The sequence below is a fragment of the Tiliqua scincoides genome, chromosome 1 (genome assembly GCF_035046505.1).
Source record: "Tiliqua scincoides isolate rTilSci1 chromosome 1, rTilSci1.hap2, whole genome shotgun sequence".
NCBI lineage: Eukaryota > Metazoa > Chordata > Lepidosauria > Squamata > Scincidae > Tiliqua > Tiliqua scincoides.
The window spans coordinates 262,714,694-262,732,171 of record NC_089821.1 but is presented as its reverse complement, the minus strand read 5'-3'; the positions used below and the strand labels follow the sequence as shown (position 1 = coordinate 262,732,171).

Genomic DNA, 17,478 nt, shown 5'->3' with positions numbered 1-17,478 from the left:
GGAGTGCGATACCATGGTCTTCCGAGACTGAAGGATGCCAACAACAACACATACTGATGTGAATAAATATATAAAATTATGTATTTATTCACATCAGAAAGGGTATACTGCTTTTCAGACGAAGGCTAGACATGCACTGCCCTAACTGCCATTCCTCATTCTCGCAACACAAAACCATGGCCTTAACTAAAACATTGCAGCAGCGATGTTGCACTTGTACCAGAAGCCAGTTCCACCTTCCTTGCCTGCTTGGAGAATGCAGCTACCACCAGCAAGGAGCTTCCAGGGAGATTTATGCAGCAGTTATCATGACTGGGAGATGTGACCAGCAGTGTGATCGACTAAGCAGAACACCTAGATGTGCACCTCAGACATGAGCACTTTGAGGCACTGGGAGTAGGATAGCAGCACAGGAAGCTGCCTGGCTGCTACTGATGACTGCCACAGTTTGTGTACCTGCAACTAACGTGGCTTGGATGGATCTAGGTGTTGTATTTTTCAGCTACTTTCAGGGCAGTCGGAGTCTGTGTTTCCACAAAAAGCAAATTATTTGGAGAACAGAGGCCAGAGAAGAACACTACCAGTTGCAGAATAGGTGTAACCTTTCCACCACAACAGCTCCTCCTGCCCCCAGTTCACATCCTCTTTAAAACTGTAGGCTGATGCTGGCCAAAGTCTAGTCAAGTGTCTGCATTGCCAACCACTCACTGCACAGAATGGTGAAAAACTAAACATTTTATTTGTAGTTTCAACAGATGGTGTTTACTTTTCCATGGACTTGCTCGGAAATGCTCTCCACCAAAGAACTTGTGTAAAGATGGCCAGGTCAACAGGCCGTGTGCCAAGTGCAATTAATAGCCCCTGCTCAAGGGCTGACTGCTGCCAAGATCTGCTTCTGAGCTTTGAGCTATGGCCACTGCTGCTAGTCAAAAAAAGAGCTGGGAATTTAGTGCAAGGCACCAGGGTGTGCAAATCTAAAGAACAGATCTTCCAGTGACTGGGATCCAGCATCTCTCCTCCTACACCAATCCTATTTGAATACTTAGTATATAGAGCAAGGATACCATCAAGGGGGCAGGGGAGGGGTCTGGGTGTGATTAGTTGGCCCCATCTTGGATGTGATTGGCTGATCCCCTAGGCCAAGGGTGTTAAAAACTTGTTTCTTACAGCAGGATGAAGAGTATTCAGGGCACATACTGAGGGCTGGAAATGACATCATTAAATAGGAAGTGACATCATTAACTGGATGATAGCCAGAAATAAGCACTTTATCATGGAGGAACTCATTAATCGCAAACAGAAAATATGCAAATCTTGATCATATTTTCAGTATATGGGAGAGTCCAATTATCACGCAGCTGGCAAGGCAAAGACTATTTTGTTAGTTTTCCTAGGGACCCTTCTTCGCAAACTAACAATTGGAGGCTTTTGTTAAGTTTAGTCTCCCGTCCCCTCCCCTTTTAGCTTTTGTATGTTCTTCAGCAAGTGGAGAAAACTGGTAGGGAGTTATTTCTGTGGTCATAGACAATAAAGCAGGGAAGAAGCAGGAAACGGATAAGAAGTTATTTCGGAAAAAGCAGGTAGCAAGAGAGTCACTCTGAGCTTGATTCAAGGAAGATCATCAGCAGAGCCAGAAAGCCAATATTGGGAGATGGGAGGAGGGAACAGCTCTTCTGCATAATTTTTAAAGGACTATCACAAGCATTGTAGGTGAAAAATGACAGAACTGTTTGTGATTTATGCACATACTACAACATTTTGTCCAATATAAGGATCAGCCTCAGTAGTAGTTAATGGGCAGATTAGTACGGCTATACCTTAAGACTGTAAACTTGTGCACATGCATTTGGAAGTCCCTAAACTCAATGGAATTGAATTCTATGTAAATGTACAGAGGACTGAGCTGTGTGTGCATTGATAGAAGCATGTCAGCAGCAGTCAGTTTTCAGTCTCCCTTCTTTCCCCACTCACTGTCTCCTTGGAGAGGTGGGGCATAGTACTAAGGCCATCAGTTTGGGTAAGTCCTATGTTGTATTGTTCAGTAATGGAACAAGCTGGTGTACTTGCAGCTGAGCCCTTCAACACAAGCAAACTGAGTATCAAGTCACTATGTGCACCACAATCCCAAGTAAATTTATTCAAAATCAGGCCCACTGCATTTAATGGGGCTTCTTCCAATTAAGAATACATAGGTCACTTTCGTGAGTTCAGTGACTTTATTTGTGCTTATAGTGGTGATGTCAGTGGTTTGTGACTTGCAGACAAAAATCAGCATAAGTTGTTTTCCTGCCTTAAGCCAGGTGGTGTGGTGTTCTTCTCTTACAAAAATGTGAGTTTATAACATATGTTAGATCTAGCCCAAAGTGCACCTTTTTAGGTTGTGATAGTGAGGGACCATTTTGGTGCTGGCAGAGCACCCAGATGCATTCAACTAGTAGCTATATTTTTACCCCAGAATCCTTAGTATAGTTTTTTTTTTTTTTTAAAGAGGAGGTTATAAAACACAATGGAGAGCACCAGCTGACAGCTCCCTAAGAAGAGTGCTGTTGCTGCTGCCTGGAAACAGGAAAGGATAGATCCTTTCAGTCCTTGCCCGTGCACCCCCAAAGTACTTCAGATTTGGGACAAAGTTCTCTTTCTGCAAATTTCAGCTCTGACTTAAAAGACTTACCTATACGAGAATCCTTGCTGCTGTCCACTGCCTACTGACCCCGTCACTTCAAGTAACAACTAAACCTTTGATGCTTCTTTAAAGTACAGTTCAAAGTTTAATTCTTTGAACAATTAAGTTATGAATGAATGAAGATACTTCTTTGGGTGGGATTATACAGTTCTGGAATTGCATCTCCCCTAAGCTGCTCATGCAAAGCAGCTCTAATTTGTAGTTTTCAGCTACATTCCAAGAAGTTGGACCAGAGGAAGTGAATGATCATCCACGGAAACATGTTCTAGCCTTTTGGAACTGTGCACATCCTGATAGTGGAATCATCCAAAGCTTGTTTACAAGAGTTATTTTTAGCATAAAAGACATTTTTTCCTTTAACGATTATACCAGACATTTGCTGTAAAAGGACAATGCCACTTGGGCACTGATTAATTGCACTTTTTACTGACTCTGCATAACTGATAAAGTGTATGACAACTTAATATATTTCCAAAAGTATGGACAGTAGTTTTAGAACACAGCATGACCTCTGTGTACTGAGCAGAAGGAGATGTCTTTAAAGTGGGGGTGGCAAACGAGTGGCCTATAAGTTGTAGCTGTTGAATGGTTTTCTGGACCCCTGGCCAGATTTGCAGTTGATTTCAGGGATATATGTTGCTATGTCACATGACCATGCATTGTCAATTAAAAGGTTGCACCCTGGAATCAAAGGTTGCAATCGCTTCTTTAAAGGAGTTGCCACCAGGTAGAAAATGGATGACTGTATCCAGAAGTATAGCTTTTCTAACTCACTTGCTCAACTATAATTAAGACAAGCTTCTTGTTGTTCTGAGCATATAATATTATGACATTTTAAACTGTTTTGCCTACAGAATGTAAACAGCAAATAAGACATTTATTAAGAGAGAGTACATAGTGTGTGTGTGATATTCTTCTCTCAGACAGAGCACACATGTAGCACTTGTTGCTAAATGCAATTAGAAAATTATTTGGGCACAGCATGAGTCAATAATAATTGCTTTAAGAGCCTGACCACAGCAAAGCTGGATGGGTGGGTGAAATGTTTCCTTTGTCTGCTAGAGTTCACTAGAGTTCATTATAATGGTCCCAAAAGATACACTGAAATTCTCATTTTGTTCTTGCAGTCTTCCTACTTTTGAAAGCTTTTCATATAGCTTTCCTTCCTGCTCTCATATGCCTTTGTAATCATGTCTGTGTTCTGATTTCCTTATGAAGTAGCTTTCCACAGAACTTTGAAAACTTCAGTGTACTCGTAGGCTGCAATCCTATATACCAGTGTTTCTCAAACCATGGGTTGGGACCTACTAGGTGGGCCAATTTCATGAGCCAATTTCAATTTCAGGCGGACTGCATAGCCCCCAGCTCAGCTGCCCTGGCTCTAGGACCTAGCTCCCTGCACCTAGCTCTCTACCCTGAAAATACAGGTTAGAGAGCTGCTGGGCAGCGCAGACTCCCACTGGGAGAGAAGCATGGTGCTCTGTCCTGAATAGATGAGACACAGGAAAGGGAGGAAGGCTATGTGGTTTGAGAAGGTTCCAAGTCTGCATTCTGCTTTGTCTTCCAAGCAATGCAAAATAACAGCACAAGCTGTTCACTGGTTGCAACTTAGGTTTAAGACTAAACTGATGATGTTCATGACATCACTCCCAGTGGGTCCTGTCATTCTAAGAAATGGGTCCCGGTGCTAAAACATTTGAGAACCACAGCTCGAGTGCAGTCCAAAACTGCAAACCACAATCTGTAAATCAGAAAACAACCTCCAGAATGCTGCTCTCCTCTCTTGATCAATTTTGGCTTCCCTTGTTAGTATTAACCATGGTTTAGCATTACACTCTGGCTACCATTAACCATGGTTAACATTGGGGCAGATGGTTAAAGCGAATAAGGGAATCAAAAGAAGGCATTCTTTTGGTGGGTAGCAGTGAGGCAAAGAAGAGAATTCCTAAAGTTGGTTCTAGATTTGCAATTACTGTTTTATGTCTCCACTGAACCAGTGAGAGTTCTGGGCATTCCAATATTTGGTACTGGGATTGTGAAAATTAGTTAAGCCTTTTGCCACAATGTTGCACAATGCCATCATGGTCTGGAAAAAAAGCAGATGGATAGGTGGTGTCTGTTTATCCACAGATTTTATATCCGCGGATCTGGCTCAATGTTGGTTCACTGGACTCACATTCAATCACACTTGGCTCCCTCTGAACTCTCTGAAGGTGACCATAATTATGCTCCAGTCACCTCTGGTGAGCTTTTGGAAGCCCATAGAGGCTGTGTGTGTGCCTACCTGTGGCTTTTAGAATGGCCTAAAAGGCAATAAAACACAACTTCCGGTTTCCCTGCAGAAACCAGAAGTTGATTTCTTTGGCCTTTTTGGCCATTCTGAAGACTGCAGAGGCCACAGGCAGGCATACATGGCCTCTGTGGGCTTCAGAAAGCCTCTGGAGCACAGCTTCGGTTGCCTCTGGAGACTTTAAAGGATCTGAAACAATGGACTTTGGTATCTGTGGTGGTGGTGGTGGTGGGGGTCCAATAATGGATTCTTAGTGGAAACCAAGGCCCCACCTGTATATATTAAAAACATCAAAAGACTTCCACTCGGATGTGTTTCTTTTCATGCAAAAATACATGCAGTCTCCATCAGCATGCAAGCTGCTGCCACGTGCAAGATCTGAATTTAGTAAGGAGGTTTACAAACCATGTTATTTCTGTTCCTGGTGCTACAGTTTAATGTGATTTTATTGTGAAGATCTCTTGCAAGCCATTTTGAAAGCCCCTTGCACCTCAGATTGGAAGACAACTGTTCCAATAAAACAAATAAATAGTTCTGTGAGACCCATTGGGAATGGAAGGTGTGCCCAGCCTCAGCTGAGTTGCCTTTGCCTGCTCACCAGTTCTGCTTTATCTTTCTTTCCTCATTCAGAACATCCACAGGCAAAAATGCCCATTGCTCCCTATGAGGGAGCATCACTATACCTGCAGTGCAACCATTATCCCAAGGAAGAAAATACAAACATTTGAAAACAGGTATAAATAGGAAGTACAACTCACATGTGTTTCCAGTCACCATTTTTGTTAAAGCATCAGAAATCATTCCAACTTCAAACAGTGGATGCTTTTTCTCATTTGACCAAGGATGCTGTCCAGCATTGGGATACTCATGCAGCTGATAGAAATTACCACTAGAAGCAGCAAGTTGCAGGAGGCAGCAAACTGGCAGGAATTGCCTTGCACACCACACCCACCCATCACCTCTCTTCCATCTGCTGCCTGCCCAACCACTTCACTCAGCTACTGCCCCACTCTCTACTCCTTCAGTGTAAGGAGGCTAGAGTGGTGTAAGCTATCTCCTCCTTCATACTAGGAAAGGAGGCAAAGACCATCAAAATCCTGGAGGGAGTCATCAGGAAGAGGGTTCCTGCCTCATTATCTCTTCTGCCACCTGGTGCTTCTTCAAAGCAGGCCAGGTGCAGAAGGTTGTGGGAGTGGCAGAGGAAAAACCTTATGCTCCGGGAATCCTTCCTGCCTGCACAGTTTTGAAGAAACACTTCAAAGTAGGGAGGCAGTGGCAGCAAAGTTGAATGGGGGGGGGGCAGGATGTGTGCAAACACACACACAGAGAGCAGCAGAATTTGAAACTTACTTTGGTGCCAGTCCTGCTTCTGTTGGCTCTGATGCCATCCCCTTTATTTGCCTCTGACAGAATAGCCCGTGTCTTTACCGAGCAGAGGAAAATTCAACCAACGGACCATAACTGCACATCTCTGTGCTGGGTAAAACCACAGCAGTTGAATTTGTCTCTTAAAAAAAATTAAAAATATTTCTCGCCCCCAAAGGGCTCAGAGTCTGGCTAGACTGTTAAAGATGCAGAAGCCTCATAAAGATGAGGAGGGGGCAACCCCAGCATGCAAAAAATGGGAACAATATTCTACAGCTATTGTTTCAGTGAACTTCCTGTGATGCTAATCTCAGTTGAGCCACCAGACCAACATGCCGAGGGCTTCCTTCCCAGCATTCTCATATTGAGCTGCCTACTGCGAAAATCAAAGGGAAATGAATAGCTAAGTAAAGAAGGAACAAGAATAAAGCAGAGTTTGGTATGTTGCACTCTTTTGAACTCTAAGACATGGGACCAACACTTCCTATTATGAAATGATACAAAAGGCCAGATTCAGACCACTAACTGGAATATGAATGGTGAGCTATAAAATTATCTTAAAATAGCAGCACAGTAAACAGCTTGATGGGGGGGGGAGGAACAGGCAGGCTCAGATGCATGATTTCCAGGCCTAGTTCAGAAGTGATATTAAATCAGGGTTTAGCATTCAAAGAACGAATCCTCAAAATTCCATTTTGAGTTTCTAATAAACCATAGTTCCCAATTACATTCAAACTTGGGAAACTGCAGTCTATTCTAACTGTGATTAGTAAACAAATCAAGACCTGATACCATAGTTTGATTCTGGTTTGTCTGAACTAATCACAGTTAGAATAAACCAAAGTATCCCTGAAAGCAAACGTAACAGAAAACCGCAGTCTATCCAAACCAGAAAGGGAAACTGCCAAACATCTTCCCACAGACATGAAAGGACATACATGCTCCCTACCATTACAGGAGAGAGAGAGTAAGCATGTCTAAAGTGCCTGTTCTTGTAATGATAAGTCATGGGTTAGAGTTCCATCTGAAGAAACTGGGTTGTGATGTTTCAGCTGTCCACATTTTCCAGGCAAGAAGGAAACTGAGGCTCAACATAAAGCAAAATAATGGAAGTGTCAGAATAGCATTCAAGCTGAATTAATATAATGCCAAAACAGCAGTTTTGCTGAGCCTTTTTCTCTAAAACATTTAGTTTTTTCCCCCCTTAAATCAGTATGTACATATAACAAATTTTACTTCCAAGCCTCCAAATGTTTGTTGCAAAGCAAACTGGTAAACTTGAGGACTGTATGTTTTAAACAAAAAGTGTTTAACTTCAATAATCATGGTGGGTGTAGAATTAAATGAGACCAAACAGGAAACGGAAGCCCAGTAGCAGGATAACATTAAGTTGGATGCAACAAAAAGTATTTTTACTCTTTGCTGCTGGGAAGGTGGGGGACAGATCACCCACTGTCCAGAAATAGAGAACACCAACACGGGGCTGAAGTTGTTCACACCATATACGTACAGTGATTGATTGGTGTGTTAACTAAATTTTCTAGATTGTTTTTTCTTGGTCTCTCACAACAGTAAATGTGATTTTACACATCCACAGTCCAGGATAACCAATAATGCAGAAGGCAGCCTGTAATTCAGGTACAAAAGATCTTTTAGATCTTTCTGTTTCCAGGCTCTTGAGCAGAGTCACTCACAAAGGCCTAATTTAGATGATCATCTATTCTAATCCATTGTTTAGATTACTGGGAAGAAGCAGAGGCAATGCTCAAATTCACGTGAGGGAAGAGATAGTATTGTATTGTATTGGCAACCTTCAGTCTCGAAAGACTATGGTATCGCGAAGCTTCCACTTTCGAACAGTTTCCTCTTAATCCAAATTCAGTAAACTGGATTTTATTCTGTGTTTATTTAACAAACTGGAATTCTCAAATCCTAATTTGTTCCTCATCTGTTTTTACTAATGCACAGGACCAGTTCTGCATGCCGCATTCTTGTTGATTTCTGCAGGTCTTAAGCATGTTTGGGATCCAAGAGGGTCCACAAACTCTGAGAATAAAGCAGGGCCAATCCTGGCATAATAACCCCTTACCCTTCACCTACTTGATGCACAATGCACAATAAAGTTATCTGCTGGGGAAATCCTTTGGCACATTTAAACATTCTTAATGACAGAGTTACACTTACAGAGTCTAACAGAACCTTTCTATGCATGTCTATTAATTATTTAAAATAATAATTTTAGTAAATTTTAATAAATTTATTTAGCAAGCAAGTCCCATTTATTTCAATGGAATGTACTTGCAGGTAAGTATGTGCGGGATTGCAGCCTAAAGTAAATAATGTTGCTTGCCCAGGAAGCAGTTAACACAGACACAACAAATGAAGTAAAGGACAAACTATGAAAGCATGCACTTTGAAGGATAGGAAACAATGCAGACCTGGCTTTGTTGCTGTTGTAATCCACACTGTTCAATTTCCTCCCTATTTATAACATTAAGGGCGCAATCCTAACCCACTTTCCAGCACTGAGGTAAGGGCAATGCAGCTCTGAGGAAAGCGAACAAACATTCCCTTACCTTGAGGAGGCTTCCATGACTGCCACTCAACAGCAGTATGCAGCACACGCCCCACTGGCACAGCTATGTCAGCACTGGAAAGTTGGTAAGGATTGGGACTTAGGGCGCAATCCTAACCTAGGGTTGCAAATGTGCCATAAAGCATGTTTGTGCCTCCTCAGGAGTCAGCTGGGCCAGCAGAGGGATGCACACCAACCTGTGGAGGCTATGTCCAGCCTCTGTGCCAACTTAGGAAGGGAGGGTTGTATCGGTTGAGCTCAGCCAATGCAGGGATCTGGGATAGGCAAGGAGGAGACGGGAGGCAGGCATTCTAGGACAGGAGGAGGGTGGGTGGGGAGCAGTAGGCAGGGCTGGGACCCAGATCTTATACCAGATTCCAACTCCGTTCCTTAAGCAGCGCAGAGCGGCTGTAAGCCGCTCCGCTCTCCTCTGACTTATGCCACCTCTGGAGGTGGTGCAAGTCTGAGGAGACCCATTGGAGCCATGATAGCTTATCCAGGGTTAAGGGGAAGAGCTTCCCCTTACCTATGGCTGAGCCACTTCAGGCCCCAATCTTGTGCTGGATACAGTGGAGGCCTCCTGGCCTGCCTGTTCCAGTGCAAGATAAGATTGTGCTATCACAGCCCAATCCTATGCTTGTCCACTCAGAAGTAAGTCCCATTAGAGTAAATAGAGCTTACTCCCAGGAAAGTGTGGATAGGATTGGGCTATCAGTCACTTAGCCCAGTAATTTATCAACCAGTGTGTCTAGACACATTGGTGTGCCATGAATGGTCCGCAGGTGTGCCACGGGAACTTGAAAGAGGTGATTTATTAATAGGACTATTGGGGGATGTGAACCCCCCTAACGGCAGCATGGTGTGCCTTGTCAAAAAACAGATGGTGTGCATTGACAATTTCAGTGCCTTGTCAGGATGCTGCAAGATGAAAAAGATTGAAAATCGCTGACTTAACCTAAACAATTTTACTCAAAACAATTTAACATCTGCCCACACTCTGTATTTTAACTAATAGCAGTGGGCACTAAAAATAAAAGTCAAAGCGTTACTTTTTAACTTTCTTAAAAAAAAAACCTAGTATATTTGCATACAGTAATTATTTCTGGTAAAAATGAAAAACATCAATAGTGTTTATCCAGTCCAGGGAGTGTCATGGATAGGTGCAGAAATCAGATAATCTTGCACAAATTTCTAGAACAGCAGAATTTGCATGTTTTAAGTAAACTATACCCAGCCCTTTTGCCTCCTAGGGGCCAACAGGGTGTTTCACAAAACTTACTGAAGAAAATAAGGCAGTGGGTGAAGATACACTGTTACCCCCTCCAGCTAAAGCTGCCTCCTTAAGAGTGATTTTTTTTTAAAAAGATTGTTAGCCCTTTGAAGACACAACTATATATATGCTGAAAAAAATAAATACCATAAACCTCCTTGGGCACCTCCTGATACAAAGGGGAAAGGCAAGATATAAATATTTTGAATAATGAATGCCTAAATTGTACAACAATCTGTTGTATCGTCATTAACATCATACTAAAATATAGTTTAAAATTACAAATAAAACCAAAACATAGCCACAGGCTCCATCTGCAACTACAGTAGAACTACATCTGTTATCTAAGGTCAGGCAATGTTCTCCTTATGACCAACAAAAAGTAACAAAAGGAAACAAGCAAAAAACCAGTGAACGTCCAAATTTGACAGAATTCTTCATCAGGCAAATGGTAAGGAAAAGGCAGCCTGTGGGGCAGGAGGGGGCCACATTAGAGCCCCAGCAGTCTGCAAAGTCTGAAGATGACATTCCTTGAAGACCTGAACTGGCCTCTGTAAGGTGTGAGGCGGTTTCTGTAAGGTGTGAGGCGGTTTCAACATACACAGGACAAAAAGTGTTAAAACCACACACGCACACACTGGAAATATAAAATCTAAAAGTAAATTCAGTCCAACCTCCAGCACTAATTTGTTTGCTTCCAAGCACAGATTGGGGGGACGGGAGGACAAAAAATACCAATACAATCTGGTGAACTTTATATTCCCAGGACAAGATATATATTTCAGGTGATGTATTAAGTCAAATCAACTGGAACCAAATTTCAAGTACTACCCAGAGTAGGAAGAGGGCCAGCCCAGAGGCAATCCTGGGCTTTCCCTCACCCGGGGCCATCTATGCCTTTTCCGCCGCCCCTGCTCTGAAGCAACTGCAGTGATGTCATCGTTGCCTCAATTACTTCTATGCGGCTGCCTCCTCCATTCCCCCTTTGAAACAAAAGAGGAAGGCAGGAGGCAGCCCAAGTACCGATGGAGCTTTTCGCGGGGCAAAAGGCTCCTTCAAAATGCTTTCGGACCACTGGAAGTGGCACCCTGGACAGAGGCAAGCACCACTTCCAGGAGGCGGGTGGCTCACACCTCCTGGGCGCTGCTTCCAGTGGCCCTAAAGCACTCCAATGGAGCCTTTTGCATCACTTAGAAACAGTGTGAAAGGCTCTGTTGCAGCCAGAGAATCAGCGCACGTCCCCTCCAAAATCGGAGGAGGTGCGCACCACTTCCCATCACTCTGTCGGTTGCCCCTCTCTCTTCCCAATTCCACCCCTTGCCCCCATGGTTATGTCACCGGGCCAAGATCTCTGGCATCTGTGGCAATATACCAAATGCTGCCCCCTCTTATCTGCTGATGCACCTGCCTCTACTCTTCCCATTGCAATGGGAAGAATGGAACGGAAAAGAGGACGGGGAGGGAGAAGGAGAAGCTATATCCCACCACTTGCCTCTCCTCCACACTTCTTCCAATCCATCCCTCTCTTCTTTTTCCAATCCAGGAAGTGGGAGGACAATGACAACCAAGGAATGGGCAGATGGAGATTGGCACCCCCTGCCAATCTGCTGCCTTTTGTGACTGCCGTCAGTTAACCTCATGGGTACACAGTCCTGCATAAAAGGGCATTTCACCCTTACACGAGTACAATCCACTGTATGGTGAGAAAAAGACACCCCTCTCAATTCAGGAGTTCCCCTTTTTCTAGAGTAGATTTGGGGAGGAGGGGTTCAGCCACTTTTCGTTTCCTCTATCAAAGCATCCCTCTGTCTGGACTGAAGCAATCTTACACCTTTCAAAGACTAATTGAAGGATGCAGGAAACCACCCAAACTCCATCTTTAGATTGAGGTAGATTGTTGGGGTTCCTTCAAGATGCCCTTGCACTCCCCCTGTTTTTTTTTTTGCTTTTCAACCATCTGTAAAAAATTTGAAAGCTCACCGTTTTCATTTTTTTGTGCGTGTGTGGTCCTAAATAAAACATTGCCTGATAATTTTTCTTGTAATGAACCAATTCAGTGGACCCGGGAACATCTATTATGAATGCTTAGTTCTCACTGACCAGCCCGTAGGGTGTCAGCTGCTAACTTCGGAAGTGGGTCTGAGCCTTATAAAGTGTGATGATGCAAGTTACATAATTTCATTTATGAATGGCAGAAGCATGAATGCAAAAGCTGCCTATAGTACTGGGTCAGTACATTGCTTCCACCAAGCTGTTTATTATCCACACTGACTGATGGCAGCCCTCCAGGGTTTTAGTTGAGAGTTTTTCCCAGCCCAATCTGAAGTGATCAGTTTTTCCCAGTGATCAATTCTCAGATGCTTGGCATGCAAGGCAGGTGCTCTACCACTGAGCATTACTACTACTGCCCCTGCTCACGTGTACAGCACGAGTTAGATGTGCACTTGCTACAGATTGAGGTGGGAGTTAAATCTGATATGGAATGTTTCAGTTCAGAACAAAAGACCTGGGATCAAAGATCTGAATGGTCTTTTGTGTTTAAAAAAAAAACAACCAACACCTCCCTGCAAGCAGAAAACTAGCAGAGCAAGGTTAGACTAGAACCTCTCTTCATGTGTTGGATATCTTTTACATGCAATTTTTTTTCTCCTAACACTGGAAGCATTCAAAATGGCAGCCCCCCCCCCAACTCACCTGCACAGTGTACCTACAGCTTACAGGTACAGTATACTCTGCTGTCTCTGCATCCTACCACTTCATTCTGCTGCATTTATAGACCAGGCCAAAGTCTTAGGTATGGTGATTTGACATACCCAATAACTGAAAGCAACACAAGCCTAAGCAGTTCCAGTTCAGACTACACAGGGCTATCCTACACATTTTACAGAGCACAAGGACTGGTCCTAAGAGCTGTCAAGCAAAATGCCCAGATGAAGCATGTCCATTTTAGTTTCACAGCCCTTTTGGCTTCCTGGAGGATCACAACAGATGGGTACAATTAGGGTTGCTTGTTGCTATAGTATTAAAAGTTGATTAGACATCTGCATTTTAATTTTAGCACTGCTCCACTGCGGAGGCGTTTAAAATCGGCACGCATTTTGTATTGGTAAATTGCCAGGGATGGCCAAGCCTGCTTAATGCAAGAGCCACGTATGATAAGCTTAAGATATTTGGGAGCAGTGATATTAAAGAAGCATCTAAATTCTGAAATATATTTACTCATTGTGAACATTAAACTTGCATTTTAATCCAGTGGACTCTCTCAGTTTATACCTGGCAAATTATGAAGCTTGAAAATTTCTTATTAATTGTTTAAATTAACTCTGATGCAAAAAAAGAGATCAAGTCAACATAATGTAAGCCTCTCAGAAATATGTCAAATAGTTCCATGTGGCTCACATACTGTTGTTTGACCACCCCGGTATATGTAGTTGAGAAGTGAAGGTGTATTTTTTTCCCCTCTTGCTGAGTGGCAGCCATTATAGTGTAATATGGAGACAAATGTCAGGAGTGACCATGCTGGTTTCTGCAGTCGATGAATGGATGGATAACTAGGAAATGCAGATGCATGCCAAGTTTAGCTTTCCATTGCACAGAGGCATTACTAATGGAGCTGTGGAGTGTGAGAAATGACTCCACTTGCTACTTGTCGACAGCTGTACCTTGGAAAAACCTGTAATTAGACCTGTTAATATCAGATCTGCATGCATAACTAAACAAACAAACATGCTCTCTTATCAAGTTCCATTTTGCATGGCTCCCCTATGCTGAGCAATGTGGGTAGCCTCTGGTGAAATTTCTTTCCTGTATTGAGGTCACTAATCTAGTCAATACATTGCTATGGCGCAGGTCATCCAGACTACATTGCGATATATGCTATGTTGCAAGCAGCAATAATATCTGGGAGTACCTTCTAAGGGCAAACTTTCGAGCTGCACAGAGCTCTTTGTCAAACAGAAAGGGGAAGAAGAGAAACTGTAGCTGAGCAAAAGAGCACTTGTTGTGGCAGTGAAAGGTTATAGGTTCAACCTCTGGCAGCATCTCCTGATAGGGTAGGGATGAGCTCTGTCTGAAACCCTGAAAAGCTCTTGCCATTCAGTGTACATGATACTGATCAAATTCAATACAAAGCCGCTTCCTCTGTAGCTAATTTTCTGCTGATGCAAGATGCTTAAGACAGATAGTAGACTAATGTCAAACGTGTTTTTCCTCCTTCTTGCAACACATAATGCCCATTCTATAAATGCATTCACCAGCAAGGGGTTTACAGACTCTTATTTACAAATAGCCATAAGCTTCAAAGAGACAGAATTGCTTAGGATGTAATCTTATTCAAGTGAAGCTTTTGGACTGTACACTTGCTTTATGTGGTTATGCAAACATGCTTTCCATGTCAAATCAGGATTTGCATGTTCCAACATGAATATCTTTTGTGATTTATAATTAGGATTAAAGTCTTTAAGTTGGGAAGCTGTTAACTGGCTTTAATTAAATTCTTCCAGATTTAGAGCTAAGACACTGAGCTGAGAATTCAGGATTCTCCAGATTCAAATCTTGCCTTTGCCATGAACTCACTAGGTAACCTTAAGCAAGCCACTACCTTTCAGCCTCAGTCTTCCCAAGCTGCAACATGGGAATAATTATACTTTCTGTACTTGGCTGCTGGTAAGGATTACATCAAGGTAACAAATGTGAAGTATTGCTATTCAATAGATAATAGATATTAGGTTATTATTATTAAAACAGTATAGAAAGTTTTGCTTTTATCTGCTATTTTGGCAATACACTTATCTGTCACCCATTCTTCCCCAAAGAAGCTCAGGAGGGTGTAAAAAAGGATTATCCCAGGTGTTCCCAAAGTGTGCATCATGACATTTTAAGGCATTGCCGCATACTCACAGGGGTGCAGCGGAATTTCCTGATGCCCATCCTACCTGTTCTTCTGGGTGCCACCATTTTGGATCTCACAAGATTTTGCGAGATCCAAGATGGCAGTGCCTGGCTGAGCTATGAAGGAGAGGGTGCAGGGGCACCGTAACCTCAGTACATTTCAGAACCACTGGATTAGCCTATTTTATCTCCCCAAAAACTCTGCCAGCAAGTTAGGTTGAGAGATACTGACTTACCGAAGGCTACACAACAGAGGGGAGGTCTTTGCCTGTGAGTCAGACTGAGTGGCAAAGGGAGGTATCCGAGACAAAACGAGGCCTTTGGCCAAAAGGATATCACATGGGGGAAGGGAACACACACAACAACACAGGAAAGTGTGGGCCATATCTGTGAATCACGTATCCATGGTTTCACTTAACTGCAGATGCAGGAGGACCCCCTGTGCCCCTGTACCCTCCAGAGGTGAGGGGAGGGTGGGGGTCCTCCCTGGTATCTGAATTCAAGTATCCACAGAGAGTTCCAAAATGGAATCCCCCACAGATAGCGAAGCACATCTTCTGCAGGTGAAACAGCCCAGTGCCTTGGTCTATATGGGGGAAAAGCAGTTGAGGCATATACAATGGCTTACCTGAAGACAACAGTTTGTGCGTCCGTAAGAAACTGATGGCGAGACGCATTATAGATGCTTTGTCCAGGTGTGAACTAATATTATGAGGCAGAGGGAGTTCGTGGGCCAGCTCGTAGAAGACTTCGGTCTCTTTGCTTCTTCTGCATCTTGCCGCGTCCCTCGACTTCTCCTTCCGCCTTTCAGAACTGCTCCTGTATACGCACAGGGAGAAAAATGGTCTTGAGAAGCACTGATACACTGGAGGGTCAAACATGTTGATCAGAGTGACATGGATAATTTCTTAGAAAAGGATAATACTAAGTACAAATAATTAGTATTTGTGTTGTACTTAATACTAAGTACAAATACTAAGTATTTGTGTAGTGCTTGCCAGTAGTTCTTCATTTGAATTACTGCGGTCGGTACAAAAAGGGGGAAAGGTAATTATTATTCCCCTTCTTGCAGAGGGGAAAGACTGATGCTGAGAGGGAGTGACTTGACTAAGGCCACCAATGTCAATGGCAGAGACAGGGATTGGCCCAGGGTCTTCCTGTTTTGTAGCTCATTTAGCAGAGAGAATTGGTGTGGTATATTGGCTAACAGCACAATCCTACACATATTTACTCGATTTACTCTTAGGGCTTGCTCTAAAGTAAATAAGTGTGTATAAGACTGTAGAACAAGAGACTGAGCTGTGAATCAGGACCAAACCTGTTCCAAATTGGGCCCCACATCTTGGGACCCCCACGCAAGGGTAAAAATAAAATCAATATTTTAGTAATACATTTCACAGCCACTAAAACATGGCTCAGTAACTATGTTTCAAAATTTATCAACGCACTTTATTTGCTTACTTGTAGGCTTTACAGCAGTGGTTTTCAAACTGGGGTGTTGCAACACCATAGCCTGAAGGCCCTGGCCTCTGCCCCCTTAAGGGGCAGGGGCAGCAAGGAGGCAGTGACGGGATCCCCAGGATTGCGTCGCTAACAGGGCTGCAGGAACTGGGATGCACTCACCAGTCACTGCAGCGGCCGTCCGGGGTGTGCGTGCGAGAATCTGCAGGGCTCCCCAGCCTGCAGAAAGTGAAAATAGAGCAATTATACTCCACCTCCACAAAACCGGAAGTGGAGCGCGATTGCTCCGCTTTCACTTTCTGCAGGCTGAGGAGCCCTGCAGACGCTTGCGCAAGGCTCCCCACACCCCCGTTAGTGGACTCTGCCTTCCCCCCAACCTCGTTGCCTCCCTCTCTTCCCCTGCAAGGACTTATTGCGGTTTCCAAATTCCAGGAGAATTTGAAAATTGCAGGCTTACGGGAATGCAATTGTATTTAAAATACGCTTAGGTTCATGATTTGGTCAGTTAACTCATGTATACTTTTTTAGTGTATACTTGGATTGCTTTTCATTCTACCACAGTGACATAGTCTATAATACATTTTATTGACATTTCTAAGATTTTATGGGCATTGGCTGTGAAGCTGGGGCGCAACCCCGGGGGCCAGTCCTCACCAAACCATTCAGTTTTACGTGTGCTCATCAAGGATAAAGTTTGCAATACTATACAGCTTATTCTGGGAGTAAACTCCAGGAAAAATAGTGGAACTTCTCAAAACCTTGCATGGGAATGTGCTATAAGATCCATTGAACTTTGTGTGATCTATTTCTGGATAAATGGTTGCGTGCCCATGTGTACGAAAGAGGGTGCATGTGCACACATGACAATACCAGTCAGGTAAACACTTGCTACCATGGGCTGACTGGATATACTTTGAGAAGGAAGATTTTGTGGCCAAACAGGT

The 17,478-nt window shown here is 43.3% G+C and overlaps 1 protein-coding gene across 5 annotated transcripts in view; it reads right to left on the bottom strand.

Annotated features, from left to right (window-relative positions):
• EPAS1 (endothelial PAS domain protein 1) overlaps positions 1–17,478 on the bottom strand; it is a 117,824-nt gene that overhangs the window by 34,888 nt on the left and 65,458 nt on the right. For all 5 annotated transcript variants that reach the window (XR_010794338.1, XM_066624680.1, XM_066624665.1 and 2 more), the window contains exon 2: positions 15,702–15,892. Coding sequence is in view for 4 of the 5 variants with exons in the window: in XM_066624680.1 (XP_066480777.1) it covers positions 15,702–15,892 (191 nt within the window). In the remaining variant the exon portion in view is untranslated. The remainder of the gene's footprint in view (positions 1–15,701; positions 15,893–17,478) is intronic.